This window comes from Entelurus aequoreus, linkage group LG07 (assembly GCF_033978785.1).
Source record: "Entelurus aequoreus isolate RoL-2023_Sb linkage group LG07, RoL_Eaeq_v1.1, whole genome shotgun sequence".
NCBI classification, from domain to species: domain Eukaryota; kingdom Metazoa; phylum Chordata; class Actinopteri; order Syngnathiformes; family Syngnathidae; genus Entelurus; species Entelurus aequoreus.
Genome location: NC_084737.1, coordinates 21,459,721 through 21,478,768, shown reverse-complemented (window position 1 = coordinate 21,478,768; position 19,048 = coordinate 21,459,721). Strand labels below are relative to the sequence as shown.

Genomic DNA, 19,048 nt, shown 5'->3' with positions numbered 1-19,048 from the left:
ACCTCAGCTCTAAACAAATATACCAAACATGTAATGTTTTTTATTTTAACCCTTTGAAGGCCTTTAGATCAAATGACATGAGTTATTTTGTCTCATCAAAAGGTCTTCAAAAGGGCCCCAGAAAAATGTTTTTATATTTTTGTTTAGGACTGAATTTGATTGACAAATTTGAGGAATAGAATATATATATATTTACATATGCATCCAAAATGGATTTTATGTCCTGTTTGGCTTTGAAGATAATTAAAGAGGGTTAAGCAGAGAAAATAAATTGGCAACTCTGTGGGGTCATGAATGCATAAATGGTCTTGCTGTGCAGCAGCATTTCTCAAACTTGCACAGCCATGATTGTCATATATTACTATCAAACACGCTCTGAGTCTGGGGGGGGGGGGGGGGGGGGGGGGGGCAATGTAGTGGCACTCAAGTGCACCAGCAGCTTGTAAAAAATGAAGAAAATACCTTTTTTTTCAGTCAACCTAATGAGTGTTAAAAAAAAGCTAAACTGATTGTTTTTGTGTTCCTACCATGAAAGAGTTCAATAAATGATATATGGACTTGTCCAGAGTGTACCTTGCCTTCTGCCCGAGTGCAGCTGGGATAGGCTCCAGCCCCCAAACACCTCGCCCCGTGACCCAAAAAGGTACAAGCGTTAGATAATGGATGGATAAATGGAAGAGAGCACAATATATGATCCAGTAGCAGACTTTTCTTACTGTGTCGCACTTAGAAAACCCGTTCTTAGCAATGTTGTTGATCCTCAAGTGATTTCTTGAAAAAGGTACATTTTTGTACTGAACAAATGTGTCTTGCTTTTTGAACCAAAGGCTGCATACCGACAGTTAGAGCATGCCGGGGTCATTTCAACATTTTCTTTTGTTTTGGAAAAAAGTGCTAGAAAACGGACAAAACTTTGCATCAGCTCTGTGTTGTCGGTGACAAAGCCTATCATAATCAACTATTAGTTTGAAAATGTCATCTTTTTTCTCATGACATGGTCATGGTTTTTCTGACCTCTTCACTGTTGTTTTTCATTGGATTTTATCTCTACAATATTCTGCGGGCCAACCAAACTCAAGCTGCGAGCCACAATTGACCCCCGGGCTACATGTTGGACACGCATTTTGGATACTATTGTAACAAACTGGGGACTGTCCTAAGCTGCAAAGCCTGCTGTGCAGTCAGATTGGACAGACTAATTACACACTTGAACTACGTTTTATGACAAAGTGAAACTACTAGAGTGATTTGATATTGATTTTAAAAGGAAAAGCCAACATCCTCATAATAAGGTGACCCCCTCTGCACCATGAATGTGTTTTTGTATGTGATATCCCACACAAGACTTTCAACTAATCTTCATCATTGCTATTCCTTCTGTCTTGATCGATTCACCGTTTCCTCGTATTGATCTGGATGTGCGCTGCTCAGGAAACATTTGGAGTGTTTTGCTACGACACGTACAGAAGGAAGGGGACTCCTATGGCTCCATTCGTCACGGTTTACTTAACACATGAACCGTGACGAATTGGAGGGGTGCTCCACTCACTTTAGCCCGCCAGGTGGCAGTAGAGTGTCGATTATCGTCAAATGTGTTTTGTGGCAATTCCAACTTTGACCACAGCCTCAGTTGCAATGTAGAGTGCCGCTTTTCATCATTTTCAGCAGACTGCATTGCATTTGTATACTCTCAATGTTTCAATCAATGTTTATTTATATAGCCCTAAATCACAAGTGTACTCTAGCCTTTAAATAGACCCCCCTTTTAGACCAGTTGATCTGCCGTCTCTTTTCTGTTCTGCCCCTCTTTCCTTCGTGGAGAGGGTGGGCACAGATTAGGTGACCACAGATGAAAGTCAAAGTCGGGACCCGGGATGGACCACTCATCTGTGCATCAGTTGAGGACGTCTCTGCGCTGCTGAATTATCTCCACCCAAGACGATCTCCGGCTGGCCCCACTATGGACTGGACTCTCACACTATGAACTAGATCCACTCGACGTCCATTGCACCAGTCGCCCAGGGTGTGCGGGGGATCCCCACATCTGTGTTCCCCTCCAAGGTTTCTCATTGTAATTACATTGGGTTGAGTTTTTTCTTGCCCTGATGTGGGATCTGAGCCGAGGATGCCGTTGTGGCTCGTGCAGCCCTTTGAGACACTCATGGTTTAGGGCTATATAAATGAACTTTGATTGAAAATGATTACCCTCGCTCTTCCTCTCACGTGAGATCCACCCAGGTAGGGGGCCATATGAATCCCTTCCCTACTGTAATAAAACTGCTTTCATCGGGGAGCTTATATTTATATAAATAAGGTTGTTTTGTTTGTTGCAATACATACATAAGTGACTGATATTTGTCCATGAAGAAGTTTCCATTGGAAGACGGCCAACAACCACAGCGTGTGCATGGTGATACAAAAGTGGATCTGTTGTTGTGGCTTGTGCAGCCCTTTGAGACACTTGTGATTAAAAAAAAGTACCAATGATTGTCACACACACACACTAGGTGTGGTGAAATTATCCTCTGCATTTGACCCATCACCCTTCATCATCCCCTGGGAGGTGAGGGGAGCAGTGAGCAGCAGCGGTGGCCACGCCCGAGAATCATTTTGGTAATTTAACCCCCATGTCCAACCCTTGATGCTGAGTGCCAAGCAGGGAGGTAATGGGTCCCATTTTTACAGTCTTTGGTATGACTCGGCTGGGGCTTGAACTCACGACCTACCGATCTCAGGGCGGACACTCTAACCACAAGGCCACTGAGCATGTTAGGGCTATATAAATACACTTTGACTGATTGAAAAGTGTCTATAAGGCATCTCTCTATCTGCACCTTCAAGTTCTAAGACACCAGGAGTGTAAAGCACGAATTAACTGATATTTCTTCTATTATTGCTAGCGATTTCAAAAATGTTTTCTCGACACGACAATTTAACACTTCCCCTTTGGAATCATCGACATCATCTAGCCTCTATTTTCTCTTGCATATAAAACTCTACATACAGTATGTAACTTCTTGTCTTCAAAGGTTTGATAAAGCAAACAGAGCCTTAAAATCAATCCTTGAACTCAAGCTTGGAAAAAAGTCACAGGAGATTGAAAAGGTAAACACAGACCACAGCCAGTAGAGGGCGCTAACAGCCTTGATCGTTCTCATCCATGCTGACGCTGCTTTTACGACTGCTGTCCTTAGAGGCGTCCGGGGAGACCGACGAGAGCAGCGGGTCGCCGCCTCGCACCGGCGACATGTTGTCTTCCATGAGGATGTCGTTCAGTTTGGAGGCCGGCTTGCAGTGAACGCCGTAGTGGCCGTCGGAGAAATCGGGGTGACCCTCGTCGAGGTCCAGGGTGCCGGGGGCCTCGGGGTTGCAGTCTGGGTGGTGCGGGTGATGTAGGCGGGGGCGGAGTGTGTACAAATCCGGGTGACAGTCCTCCAGAGCGGGCTCCTGCTTGATGCTGCGGCCCCCGAGGTCGGCGGAGCACAGCGTGGAGGACGTGACCACCAGGCCGTGAGCTCGTGCCTGCATCTCTAACTCCTGCCCACCGCACACACACACAAGCATGTGTTCAATGCAAATACTCACCACACACATTCTCTCTCTGTCAGATTACTGTCTTTCTGGGAGAGACATACTTTTCCCGGAAGATTAGTAAAGGCCGATGCTTTCACTGGTGCGTAATAAGAAATGATCTCAGTCCTCCACACATGTGATACATTCCGTGAGGAGAAAGAACGTATTTATTCGTAAATACAGTAGCACCTCTGTCGTCTTCTATAAAATGTCAGACAAAGACCGAATCGCACAAAATCTCAAGCAATTTTTTCCAAAAAGTTCACATACTTTTTCCACCCTGCACGTGACACGTTGTGTTCAGTAAAAAATTAATAATTTTGTCGTACACTATTAGTTTAAGCAGACTGTGTTTGTCTGTTGTTTTGACTTAGATGGAAATCAGAACTCATTTTATGCCCAAATTATGCAGAAATCCAAGTAATGCCAAAGGGTTCACATAGTTTTTCTTGCAACTGCATGTCTTTTTGATGCCTTTTAACTCATAAAGAAAAGTCTGGTTAAAAAAGAGACAATGAGAGCCATTAAGTCATGATGTCATTGCGTCTATTTTGACCAGAAACTCAATACATAAGTTAAAGTTAAAGTACCACTGATAGTCACTCACACACTAGGTGTGGTGAAATTACTCTCTGCATTTGACCCATCACCATCCCAAAACCGCCAAAAATACTCCATTTACATGTCGTGACCTGAATATTAACCAAGTATTAGCAATATTGTTATTATAAGCGCTAACGTCAAGGACCTACATTTAGCGCCGCATTGATCAGAGAGAGGCAACTTCCTCATGCTGCTGTATTGACATCAGCCGGCGAGCTGCTTTCTCGCCGCACAACATCCATCCATCCATCCATTTTCTACCGCTTGTCCCTTTCAGGGTCGCTGGAGCCTATCTCAGCTGCACTCGGGCGGAGGCAAGGTATACCCTGGACAAGTCGCCACCTCATCGCAGGGCCAACACAGATAGACAGACAACATTCACACACTCAAGCCAATTTAGTGCGTGAAAGTTAATTTTAGATTATAAATCCTGTCTCTCACCTGTATAGTAAAATGATGTGGACATAAACTGAGAAGTTGGTACTCTTTGACAGCCAATTTAGACCCGGGAATGGCAAAACAAAACCGTAAAAGATGCTTGGTTCCACCCCGGTTTTTCTTCGCGAGTACTATGAGTCATTCTTCATCTAAACGGGAATATATGAACATCCTAGCAGTCGGCATCCTAATGACAGCAGACATTGCACAGTAAGTGATGTTTTATTATGTTTGTTGGCTCTCATCAATCAATCAATCAATCAATCGATCGATCATGATGTCTGCAGTGAGTAATAATCATTGTCGTTGAAGGAAAACGCAAACGTTGGGATGCGGTTTTCAAATTAATGCGCCACGTATGCTTAAAATGATCCAAATATGTAAACATTACATATATATTTACAGCGTGTATATAAAATCTTGATGGAGGTGTTTGGATGTTTTTTTTAAGCGCTTTATAGGCAGAATAGAGCAACTACCAGAGGCTCCTATGTAAGCGAACTTTTGCTCAAATGTATTTACTAGTTCGAATGCATAAAAATAACATAAGTGTGCTTGTCTTGCATAAGGATTGTGAATGATAGGCAAAAAAAAAGAAAAAAAGTGCAGTTCCCCTTTAAAGACACCATCTTTGTACCATTTGACCTTTTTTTAATCAAAGTGTTACATCCACGAACGCATGCTCACACGACTTTGTTCAACTGATACAATTACACACGTGCCAGACAGGGCTTAGTGGCACAACAAGTCACACTGTCATAAGACCACAACATCATGGCCACATGCTGCGAATTACAACTTTCTTTGGTCTCATAGTAGGTTATTATTTCGCAGCCGTACCCTATAGAAAAAAAACAGAGACTGACTCACCAATCGTGGAACGCTCCGCTTATGATCTTGATTTTGCGGAATAGTATGCGGATGAACTCGTTTGTTAAATGCGATTTTTGGCTGTACAATAACAGAGACAGCATATAGAAACCAGGTTGGCGATGGAGCGAGGGAAAAGAGAGGCCCGGCAATGCCACTTTTGTAAATTGCTACAGCTTTTTCGAAAAATCTAATTTTTTTACTTCTTTATCGAAGTGTTACATCCATAAGCGCAGGGACGACGACTGCTCATCCGACTTTGTTGAACAGATGCAATCACACACTTGTGTGAAACAGCATTTTAGGCCATAACACTTCACACTGTCATGACTTCGCAAGCCACCTGCAAAACGCAACTTTATCTGGCCCCACGGTGGGTTATTGTGCAGCCGTGTTAAATTTAAAAAAGTACAGCGATTGAGTCCTCTGGGACACTTTGCTTGGGATCTTGATTTTGTGGAATGATTCACAGATTTTAGCTTGTTGAATGCAACGTTTGGCCTTATGATAACTTAGACGACATACGAAAACTGGGGGAAACCTTCGACGAAGATTTTTGTCGAAATCCACATCCAGTGGGACATATTAAAAACAAACACCCCAAAATATTAACACAAAAACCTTTATATAAAGAATAAGTAAGGTTTCACATGCAAACAAAAAGTGAACAACATATACATGATGAACTAAATTGATAAACAAACCTTTAACATCACTTTTACCTTAATTAAAAATTAAAGAAGGCAAAAACGGCGAGAAGAGGCGAGGTAGTAGTAGAAGAAAGAACTCCACGGATGCTACTTTTGTACTTGGCTACAACTTTTTTCTTGAATTTAATGCTGGCACTCTTGTTACATACAAGAACACATGCTCACACGTCTTTGTTCAACTGATCTTCTTCAAGTCTGTAGCAATCTCAGATGTCGTTCTGCCAGTATCGGGCACAGGCCACAGCTCCTGTTGAACTGATGCAATCACACGAATGTGTTCGACAGGTCTTTACGGCACAACTCGTCACACTGTCAGGACTCCACAACACCACAGTAGTAGGCTGCAACTCGCAACTTTCTTTGACACCATAATAGGTTATTTCACAGCCATACCGGGTAGAAAAAAACACAGGGGCCGAGTCACAAATCGTGGGACGCTCTGCTTAAGATCTTGATTTTGTGGAAAGATACGCAGAAGAACTACTTTGCTAAATGCGATGTTTGGCTGTACGATAACCAAGACGGCGTAGGAAAACTGGGGTGAAAATATTTGGCGAACATTTTTGTCAAACTGAGGTACTGTTGTTGGTAAAAAAATTTGTAAATAGATGATAGGAAAGTCCTTACTGTTTGAAGTTCATGAAGTATAAAAGCTACTAGTGGTCAACTCAATATCAACTGGCAAGCATTAGAGGGGAACTGCACTCTTTTTGAAATTTTGCCTATTGTTCACAATCATTATGAAAGTCATGACGACGGATGTTATTTGTATTATTTTGCATTCTCAAGCTTAAATAAATGCGATCAAAAGTCTGCTTACAATGGTGCCTATGGGAGCCGCGCACTTCCGCCGACAAAGCCCTTAAAAAACATACAAACACCTCCATTAGGGATTTAGATTTACATACATACATGATGCAAGTATATATGTAATGAAGTAACGGGCACATTTATAATAACATTTAAATTGACGTATTTTGATCATTTTAAGCAAACGTGGCACATTAATTTCAAAAACGCATCACAAGGTTGACTTTTTTTTACTTCATCACTGATTATCACTAACGCAGACTTCAGGAGAGCCAACCAACATAATAAAACATCACTTACTGTACAACGTCAGCTGTCATTAGGATGTCAACTGCTAGGATGTTCAAATATTCCCGTTTAGGTGAAGAATGTCTCATAATCTTCACAAAGAAAGTGGGGGTTGGGACAGGTGGGACCAAGCGTCTTTTCGTGTCGTCCTCTCCATTTTCAGGTTCTAAATGGCTGTCAAAGTGCACCAACTTGTCGGAATACCTACTCAGGCTTCTTCTGTGCAGGTGAGATGCATGATTTATGATCTAGAATAAACTTACAGGGAGGAAGGAAGGGAGGAAGCAGCAGACTACTGGATGATGTAAACATAGGGACACATGGAAGTGATCAAGGCCCCGCTGTTAATAGTTTGTCTGCGTTAGCGCTTATAATAACAATATCACTCATCCATCCATCCATTCATCCATTTTCTACTGTTTGTCCCTTTTGGGGTCGCGGGGGGTGCTGGAGCCTATCTCAGCTGCATTCGGGCAGAAGGCGGGGTAGACCCTGGACAAGTCGCCACCTCATCACAGGGCCAACACAGATAGACAACATGCACACTCACATTCACACACTTGGGCCAATTTAGTGTTGCCAATCAACCTATCCCCAGGTGCATGTTTTTGGCGGTGGGAGGAAGTACTCCGGTAACCCACACAGTCATGGGGAGAACATGCAAACTCCACACATACTTAGTTAATATTCAAGTCACGAAATGTAAATAGAATATTGTTGGCGCTTTTTGAATAGGTATTTATTGGATTTTATGAGCTGTAAGCGGACTTTTATTTACGTTTAATATTTAGAATGCATTTGAAAAAAAATCCATCCATTGTCATATCATTCATAATGATTCTGAACGATAGGCAAAATTCCAAAAAAAGAGCAGTTCCCCTTTAAAGGTTGTTGGAAGATTTTTTGGGAGATATTTTAGATTAGACAGGATCCATGATTAAAGTTTGTCATCCAACCCAAAATAAACATGGTTTGATTTTTCATAATCAAATTATATTTTTGAATCAACTTGTAGTTCATTGTTTGTGTACAAAAAACTCAATACATCAATTAATCAAAGTGATGGACCTAGAAGCATCTGTTACATATTTCCAGCAGGATAATATTAGTGGTAGTAAGGCTTGCAGAGGGATATATTATCTGGTTGCCATGGGGGTGCAGCTTAAAGCCGTACTTTATTAACCACTGTGTAAAATCTTCACGTGAGTGTAAATAAAAGATACAACTGTCAGTTGAATGCAGTGAATTTTAAAAAGAGCTGCTTTAAGCTGGACAACAAACACACAATGTGACGATTGAGGCGAGGTCCGCTGGCTTGATTTATCGTGTCTGGAAATCAGCTGCCGGACACCAAGAGGACAGGCCATTCCACTCTGTCTGCACATGTCAGGACTTTGTCATGCTGAATTGTACGCTTCACTAATGCTTCATGGAACTCGTAACTTTGACAATGCAAATCCTTAGTTGAAGACAGCACTCGCACTGATCATTAACACAATGCAGGCCTCTTAGTGTCGTCAGCAAACTCGTACTCAAACGCCTGCTTGGACACATGACACCTACAGGCCACCACCACTAAGATTCATCTGAGCCGTACTCAAACATGGCGCACTTAAGGGTGCACACATGGAAGAGGTCGGTCTGGGATTGGCATGATTGTGCATGCGAGGCATACATTTAACGTGGTTGTTCCTCCCTCCAGTTATTGATGATAACTTCCTATCCAAAACGTGTTGGAATATGCGTATGTAAAACATGAAGTTGGCATGAGGCACCGCAAATTTCCACTTTTAGTTCACTCTTGATACAGCTCAACTTTGTCATGAAAAAGGGCACATGCCAGTTTTTTGTGAGTACACAAGCTCAATACATGAGGACCCTGGTCTTACTCTCTAGCATTAACTTATAGCTAGAGATGGACATAACTTGGTTTTCACAAGCATGGGAAGGAACAAAGTGAATGCGAAGGAAAGTGCTTAGTCGAAGTGAATTATATTTATTGAATTAAATAAATAAATCAGCAAAAAACAGGGCCGAGCTTATCACTGCTAGTCTGCACCATACTGAAGAAGATTTAGTTGATAATGCCAGACAAAGATTTTGAAATTATATATAAACGGTTGGCATTTATCCATGAAAATATGAAAAAGCTGTCAATGGTATGTTTGACGAAGAGGCAGCATGAAAGCGATATCGTAGACAGTTTACTCTGCAAGGTAAATAATGTACACTATTATTACATTACTTTATAATATTAATAAAAATAAAAATAAACTTTTTTATTTTTGGGACGTCCCATGGGTCAGATTGTTGAAATTATATATAAACGGTTGGCATTTATCCATGAAAATATGAAAAAGCTGTCAATGGTATGTTTGACGAAGAGGCAGCATGAAAGCAATATCGTAGACAGTTTACTCAGCAAGGTAAATAATGTACACTATTATTACATTACTTTATAATATTAATACAAAAATAAAAAAACTTTTTTATTTTTGGGACGTCCCATGGGTCAGATTGTAGATGCTGGCGGGCCGTAGTTTTGGGGGCCCTGTTCTATTGTATTGTTTTTATACAATTGTTCTAATATAAAAGTATGCTTTTATTTTCAAACGAAATGTTAGATGACCCCCCACGACCCCAAAAAGGGACAAGCGGTAGAAATAGGATGGATGGATGTTAGATGTTAAAAATATGCTGTTTTTTGGGGGGTTTCGGGGGGCACCAATGAAATACATTTTAACTAATTTCCCTGATTTGGGATGTTGATGATGATATTGAGAAGTGTTTTAAGTTAAGAAGTCTATCACAGCACCAATTAAGCTCGTAAATTGAGGTACTACTGTATACTGCTACATTGTAAATTGGTGATTGCCTTGTAGGGTATGTTGCCTACTATAGTTTTAGCGTGAGTTCATAACAGGCTATAAAATTATGAAAATAGCTACCTGTATCCTTAGCATAAGATGCCGATTGGCATTTTCAAGCTTCCTCTGACGGCTCTCCAGTTCTTTGGCCCTTTGTTGCTCCCGCTGCAGCTTCCTGATGTAGTCCACAGACGCCTTGAGGATGGTGCCCTTGTTCCAGCGCATGTCTCTGAGAATCACACAATCAGACATATGCTTTACACATATTAAAGTCAGACACTCGGGAAACTGCTGAGACAATATTGTTAATGCAAAGCGACGCAGATTGAGGTGTCTTTTGCACGGAAGTCACGACACACCACGGTGTAAAAGCCTCCACCATAACTGATTTTTTTCTTGTTTACACTCTAGCATCAAGATTTCACCCCAGGCTGTGATCTTAGATAGCTTTCCGGTCTTTTGTAACAGAGCCGTGACGTACAACATTACAGGGTCAGCATCTAGAATGAGCCATCCTGTGGTTCCACCCCCCCTGCCCTCACATTCCCCCCCAGGACATCAATTCTGCACTGTTGTTACCTCTGCTAATGGCTTATCAGTGTAACATTCTTTGTTTCCAATTTTACACGCTGAGAAAAACAAGAATAGTCCAGCTAGAGGCGGAAAAAGAACGACGACTGAATTATTTTCAAAAGTCAAAGCTGCTTGGAAACTTGAAGGGGAATGAATTTGAATTTATCATGTAAAATTTGTCATTTTCACTCAACAACCACAGCGTGGAGAAAATTAATACCGTAGCTGTAAGAAGTAACCATTAATATATTGCTGAACTTTGGTTCGAGTGCAGCTTCCTGCTAACTAGCTGAACAACTATGGGAGGAAAAACATGACAAAAGGATACAAAACTGTCTAATTGAGCCAGTTGTTAAGGACAGGCTATCAGGCAACCTAACTGCACACTCATAGGCAATAGTGTAAGGTAATACTGTAAATCCATGATCACCTTGCTCAAAGCTGATTTGGGTCTTCCTGTAGCTGCTCATTGAGAGCTATATTATGAGCACTTAAAAGCTATGATCATTAATTAATACCAGTTAAAGTTAATAGTTATGTGTCTTGTTTGCCTTTTAGCAGATGGATTATTGTCTTTTTCTGTTACAATCCTTGTATCAATGCACACAAAGAAAAGGCAACAAATGTGATGTGAGTCGTAGCACCACATTCTGGCCCCCCATACACGAGACTCCGAAAAAACCCCTAGCCCACACTAAAACCAATGTCGCCGCCCCACACACACACACACACACACACACACACACACACACACACACACACACACACACACACACACTCTCACACACACACACACACACACGCACTAAGAAATAATTATTGCATGTATTTGGTTGAAATGGTCTTTTTATTCTTTTTCTTTTTAGTTTTTGACTTTTTAGAAATGAGATTAACATATCTAGAACATATCATTAACCTGTCATAATTAACTTGAAAATGATTATAAATCTGTCAAAATGTCCTTTATTTCAGAGTGTACAGTAGAGATATCTGATACACATTGGATTATCATCAATGGATAATCTGAATCGAAATAATAAATCATTATTATTATCATTATTGCATCTCTTTGGAGTTAAGTCTTCCCCTGTCTAACTATTACTGACACCTCTGTTTCTAACTTTAATTGAGGGTCTTTGAACGCACAGCAGTTATGTGCAAAAGTGAATCTTATACATAACGTTCACCTATGCTGCCACAGATGGATTTATTATATTTTTATTTTCCTTCTATCACCACATCCTTGTTACAAAATGCTGGTGATGTGTGTCAATGTTTAAATGGGAGTTTTGTAGACGTTATGACGTCCGTGTTGATGTTTGAAGTTAGGTTTGCCGCTATCAATGTAGAATTACCATTTTGCATTTTTGATATGTAGGTGTGGGTACTAAAGGAACCTTATTATTGTACTTTCACAGCTATATTATTTTATATGAACATATATGACGTATTTTTTTATAAATTACATTTTTAAATCCCCATTTACCTGCCGCTGAATGTGACAGGTAAAATACAGTAATATGACTCCAGAACAAGGGGTGCCCAAACGTTTTGCCTCCAAAGGTCAGGTAAAAATGTGCCAATGGTCTACGGGTCACACAGTGATTTGTACCATGCAACAGCACCACGAGGGAGGAATTTAGCCTTGTACCGCCATATATAAATATAAGGTAGTCGAGATTGTCACACAGTCTGCGAGCCTAATTCATTTAACATACAACTTTGCATCTTTTATGTAAATGTTTTACCTAAAAAAATTGAAGAGGTCATTTTCTGTATAATTTCACAATTTCCAGGTGTTCTGTAACCAGTTCCACCAATATATTTCATCTGATCGCGTTCAAACTTTATCCAGACGATTAAACATATGGAGGATGCAAAATTTCAAAGTGTTTAGGTTTTTCAAGATTATCCTTTTCCACAGAGCATCAAAAAGTCACAATTTTACTGTAGCACAAGGGTCCTTAAATTCAAATGCAATAATTAGCCAGAATTTATTTTTACAGTAAAAAAACTGGCAGATCAGTCACCAGAATTTTACAATAACATTTACGGTGGTTTTTACACCAAATTATTGCAAGGTGAAAAACTGTATGAATGTTGTTTTTATCTTAAAATTAAGGTGACTGAGCTGCCATTTTCTTTTTTTTTTACATTTGGTAGCCAACATTTGGCAGGCAATATGATACAACACGACGGGCCAAATTTCACCCCCGGGCCCCATTTTGGGCATCCCTGCTCTTCAAGATGTTATGCCTGTAAAAGGAGTAACTCACGGGTCATTTGACTTTGGAATTAAAGTTCCCAGTTCCTTAATTCGATCATTGATGTTAAACCGTCGTCTTCTCTCAACTAAAATTAAGAAAGAAAAAAAGCAGACATTTTATTTAAGTGACATCTCAGTGATTGTTCCCCAATGAAATGCAAGACTCACTCAAGTTGTGGTTGTCCTTTTTCTGTCTTTCCTTTGCCAGAGCTCTTACCTCTACTTTTGGGAAACACATAGGTCAGAGCACATGCTGATAATGGTACAACATTTGGAAGTTAAAACAAACGGACTTACCAACAGGAAACCCTTCAGGCCTCTGATAGTTTTCAAATTTCCCACATGTTGCAGACTTATCCAGCATGTGCATGATAGCCGGCGCATGTGACACTATGTGAGAGATGATGTTGTCTTTAGCATCATGTTGCACATAAAAGACAATTCAACATTATGAGCTGGAGAGTTAAACTCTTCAAGCAATGACACACCAATTTGTGTACCTGAGTATTCCCTTTTGATGTTTGGCAGGTTGGCAGGACAGGAGTTGTTGATAGGCAGACCTTGCTGGGACATACCCTGGTTTCCATACATGTCCATGAGGTTGCCTGGCACCGGGATCTTAAATCGGGACAGATATGTTAGTCTTAGAAAGGGTATTGGTTTATTGACAGTGCTGTCAAACAATTAAAATGTTAGATTTTTAATATATATTATTGATGGTTTCATTTTGAAAGAGAAAAAGCGAAAATATATGAACTAAAAGCACACCATTAACTAGGGAAGGATACTGAACTCGGTACTTTTGTAGATACAGACTGGATTCTGTCGGAACTAGGGCTGCACAATTTTGAAAAACAATTGAAAAACAACTATTGACGTCCCATTGGGGTTGTGAGTTTTTCCTTGCCCTTATGTGGGCTCTGTACCGCGGATGTCGTTGTGGCTTGTGCGGCCCTTTGAGACACTTGTGATTTAGGGCTATATAAATAAACATTGATTGATTGATTGAATTCCAGTTGCGATTTTTCCCTCCAAAATTGCGATTCAATTTGCGTTTTTTAGATTTTATACATATGAATGCATAAAACTGCATAAATAACGAGTGAAAGAAGACCTGTTACTTGCAGACTGTCAATCAACATATTCTGGTCATAAGGTGTCACACATTAGAACATCCATCCATCCATCCATCCATCCATTTTCTACCGCTTATTCCCTTCGGAGTCGCGGGGGGCGCTGGAGCCTATCTCAGCTGCAATCAGGCGGAAGGCGGGGTACACCCTGGAAAAGTCGCCATCTCATCACAGGGCCAACACAGATAGACAGACAACATCCCCACACACATTCACATACTAGGGCCAATTTAGTGTTGCCAATCAACCTATCCCCAGGTGCATGTCTCCGTAGTACCCGGAGGGAAAACACACAGTCATGGGGAGAACATGCAAACTCCACACCAGAAAGATCCCAAGCTCAGAATCGAACCCAGGACCTTCGTATTGTGAGGCAGACGCACCAACCCCTCTTTCACCGCTGCCCCACATTAGGGCTGCAACAACTAATCGATTAAATCGATTAAAATTGATTATTAAAATAGTTGCCGATTAATTTAGTCATCGATTCGTTGGATCTATGCTATGCGCAGAGTTTTTTTTAAATTTTATTTATTTTATTAAAAAACATTTTTAAATGTTTTTTTATTTTTTATTTTTAATAAACCTTTATTTATAAACTGCAACATTTACAAACAGCTGAGAAACAATAATCAAAATAAGTATGGTGCCAGTATGCTGTTTTTTTTCCAATAAAACACTGGATAGGATAGAAATGTAGTTTGTCTCTTTTATCTGATTATTAATCGATTAATCGAAGTAATAATCGACAGATTAATCGATTATCAAATTAATCGTTAGTTGCAGCCCTACCCCACATTAGAACAATTTGCAATAATTTACTTTCAAAAAAATGTTTGGCTTTTTGCAGACAGCTTTTGTCTACATCATGCTCTTAAACTGAAGAAATAATTGATAAAAACTATACAGTGATTGTAATGTAATGTAATTATAATATATAACAACAATGCAAGTAAGCATTTTAAAAGATATAAACTTTTATTTCTCATTACTGTAGAATTGTTTACCATTGTACTGCAATTGGAAGGTAAATAACTTTATCCTGAATAGATAAACAAAAAAATAAAATAAAATGGACTAATTTCTCTAAGCAAAATATTAACTTAAATAAATATTGAACATTGTAAAGTGCATTTTTTTCCCCAGTTAGAAAAACTAAGTCAGGCTTGTTGTCGGCATTCTCCCTTGTTCGTCTGTGTTGATGGTCTCATAATTCCTATCCGATTTGAAGCACAACGGTACACTTTTTTAATTATATTTTTTTTACTCCTAACTTTAGCAGAACTTCTCACTAGCGAGTCACAAGGCTTCCTGTCCGTGCTTCCTGTGTGTGTGAAGCTGGCGGTTTTGCTGAGTCGCTCTCCACCCACCGAGACAGAGATTGTGAATGACTAAAATGAGGGCTCACTGCGTTCAGTTAATTCTACTGTTAAATAAACACGCTCAGGTGCTGAGAGGCGATGCACTGAGTGAGACCTCTTTCTCTCTGTTTGAAGCGAGAGACGAAAAAACATGAGGCTCAACAATTCTGATTGGCGAACTTGTTGTCTGTTACTCAAATGCCGGTGACGGCGGTGATAAACAAACAAACCTCAGCCTCTTGCGGTTACGAAATTGCAATAATTAAAACCTTGATGTCGATTCGATGTCGATTAATCATGCAGTCCTAGTCGGAACTACTGAGCACCGATTTAGGTAAAATCAAATAGTACACATTTCCGAATTGCACGTGACGTTTTGTCCCATTGCAGACTCAGTATCGGATTAAACTCGGCGGGCAAACAGACGTATCAATAGCGGACTGTCTCTAGTGTAACGTTGCAATTTTTCTATGCCAACGAAGCAGACATGCCTAATAGAAAGTCTTCCAAAGTAAGACTACACTTCACAAGCTAGCTCGATGCTGATTTATATTGGATATAACATGTGCATGCTATTAATTAGCATTAGCAATTTTACATGGCGATTACAACACCTCCAATTTTGGTTATAGGGATGTAACAATACAAACATTTCATGTCACGCTTATTGTTACCAAAATTATCACGGTTATCATTACGATCACGGAATTATTGAATGTGCTCAAAAAGTATTCATACACACACTGAAATCTTTTAACCAAGTTTCATCTGAAAAAAAATTTCAATAATATGTTATTTGAGTGTTTAAATGTGTTTATTTTTCCGCTTTTTAATTTGTGAAAGTTTTTTTAATGATGAAGGCAAACGATTCGGGTTTATGTGACGTAATGCAAGTTTACTTCCTGAAGTAGACACCTGCGTGTCATATTTATCTACGAAAATATCAATCACTCTAAAGAGCCCGGCATGTATGTTCAATGTGCACAATTGAAATAGTTCAGTTGCTCAGACAGCAATGTCTTTATAAAAGTTTGGGGTATGTCGTTTTTTTAATGGGGGAAATATGTTAATGTCTCTTGTATTTATATTAGCATTTAAGCTAGCATTTCATCTAGCCATAGGTTAATCAAAGTGCAGTTGTTAATCGTGGTTTTACGATGATTTTAATTTAAAACAGTAATATTCACCATCGGAGGTTTACTGTGATTCATTATTAATACCCTTTAGCAATTCATCCCTGTTTGGCAATCAAAAAGACAACTAAGATTATCCACATCAATGTAGATCTGTTACTCTTATTGTGTTATTGATGCATTATTTTAGGCTGGAAATGCTTTGGTGAAAAGGAAATTACTTCTTGTACAGTGTGAAAAATACAGTCAGTCGACTGCTTCTGTTCTGCTTTTGTTCTACTTAAATTTCCCATCAAGAGGGCCAACGTGCTGTTTAGTGTCTTCCATTATGATTTGTTTGGTTCTGTAACCTGTCACTATCAACTGTCAATGTGCGCATGCAGAGAGAAACCACCCAAAATGCATCACCAGAGACGTTTAAGGGATTATGAGTGTTTCTGGGCGGCAATGGGTTAATTACGTTACAATATTTAAATTTCCACTTAATAATGATGATTGATAACTTCACAATAAATCTATTTTCAACAGCAACCCCCTAATGTGATTAGGGACATACCGTGTTGGCCATCTGAAGTCCGGGGTCCATCAGGCCAAGGATATCATCACTGTAACTGGACTCCAGACTAATAATGTCGTCGATGACATCATCCATCTAAAACCAGAGACGGCAATTTAAGGAAAAGCTCACTAAAATAATTCTTCTGCAGGAATTGAATGAAAGCATTGACCTCTTTCTCGCAGTTAGAGTTCAGGGTGAGTAAGGCCATAGGGCTGTTGGGGGCGCTGTTGCCCGGCCCTGGCGGCATGCCCCCGTGGTCCGAGCACTGGTTGGGACAGGGCAAGCTCAACACCTGCGAGCCAAGTTTTCCCAGGTACTGCTTGACCTGCTGCTGCTGCGAGCGCTGGATGTGATACTTAGTCGGGTTCTCCAGGTGAGTCTGCACCTGTTGTGAACCCAAAGAAAACCAAAGACATGAGCCTGAAAGCTAAATATTCACTAACAAAACACAAAAGCACTTATTTTATCCACTGTATGAAGACGTGAAAATAATAAATGTGGTTAGTGTTTGCGCAAATAGGGGCAGGACAATACAAGCTTTTGCTTCGTCCTGCTACTTTTCGGACACAAAGCATGTTTCTTTGTTTTATTTTATTTCAATAATTCTATTGGGGGTTTTTTCTGATGAAAATTGTATCGGATACGCTTAATAGTTAAAATTGTGTAGAGCAGGGCTTTTCAAACTGTAGTATGTGGGCTCCATCTAGTAGTATGTTAAAGAATAACTTAATTAAGGGAATTATATTTTCTTGTATTCAAACAGTGTTACTGCTCAAACTGTGTATAATGTTACAGTGGCCAAAAATATGAAATATAAGTGCTAAATAAAACATCTGCTTTGTTTTAAATAAATATATAGGCCTACTACGCTACTGTGTTTTACTGTTGGTCTTTACGGTGATACTTGGAGAGCCAAGTGTTTCCTGAGGTGGTACTTGGTGAAACAAGTTTGAGAACAACTGGTATATATATTTTTTTGTGTTTGAAATAAATTAGTGAAATGAAAATAAAAAGAATGAATGTCGAACTACATATTACATCACTGGATACACAACACCCTGCCGAATGTGACTACTTTTCTAATATTAATTTTGTGTTTGTGGGGACTGTGTGGCTCGGTTGGTAGAGCGGCCGTGCCAGAAACCTGAGGGTTTCTGGTTCGATCCCCGGCTTCTGCCGTCCTAGTCACGTCCGATGTGTCCTTGAGCAAGACACTTCACCCTTGCTCCTAATGAGTCGTGGTTAAGGCCTTGCACAGCAGCTCCCGCCATCAGTGTGTGAATGTGGAAATAGTGTCAAAGCGCTTTGAGTACCTTGAAGGTAGAAAAGCGATGTACATATGTAACCCATTCCTAGCATATAAGTGTTTTTATTGGAATGACAAAATAAACACCTTGAACCTTGCTAACTCTTGTGGATGTTATTCAAATGAGCATATTTTATTTGATTAGCATGATGTTATTGTGATAATATATAATCATAAACTAGCTACTAATAAACCCCTAAAAATAAAACCTTTTGAACCATTGGTTCCTATTCTTGTCTGGTCACTTCCTTAAGCGATTTAACAGTATATTGATGCATGCATTTCTGTCATTAATAATTGGCGCTGTAGACAACAAGTAGAATGGAAATGGCGCAGATCAATCAATCATCAATCAATGTGTTATCAAAGGTTAATGATAACAAACAAATAAATGTGTATAATAAATATTAAATAAAAAAGGTCTGTGTTGTAGCGTCCTGTCTTTAAATAATTATTGATCATTTTAGTGCCCAGCATAGTTTGTACACTACATACAAGTTAATGCGATGACTAAAAGTATGAGCGATGTCATGCCTGGTCCACTAATATCAAAGTAAT

At 39.8% G+C, this 19,048-nt stretch overlaps 1 protein-coding gene across 3 annotated transcripts in view; it reads right to left on the bottom strand.

The window, feature by feature from the left end:
- Positions 1-485: 485 nt before the first annotated feature.
- LOC133653504 (microphthalmia-associated transcription factor-like) overlaps positions 486-19,048 on the bottom strand; it is an 87,650-nt gene continuing 69,087 nt past the window's right edge. For 2 of the 3 annotated variants that reach the window (XM_062052847.1, XM_062052849.1), the window contains exons 3-10: positions 17,354-17,569; positions 17,182-17,277; positions 13,499-13,616; positions 13,296-13,388; positions 13,167-13,220; positions 13,009-13,084; positions 10,241-10,388; positions 486-3,537 (exon numbers count right to left, since the gene is read on the bottom strand). In XM_062052847.1, the coding sequence (XP_061908831.1) occupies positions 3,136-3,537; positions 10,241-10,388; positions 13,009-13,084; positions 13,167-13,220; positions 13,296-13,388; positions 13,499-13,616; positions 17,182-17,277; positions 17,354-17,569 (1,203 nt within the window). In that variant the 3' untranslated portion in view covers positions 486-3,135. The remainder of the gene's footprint in view (positions 3,538-10,240; positions 10,389-13,008; positions 13,085-13,166; positions 13,221-13,295; positions 13,389-13,498; positions 13,617-17,181; positions 17,278-17,353; positions 17,570-19,048) is intronic. The other variant, XM_062052850.1, reaches the window with a different exon arrangement.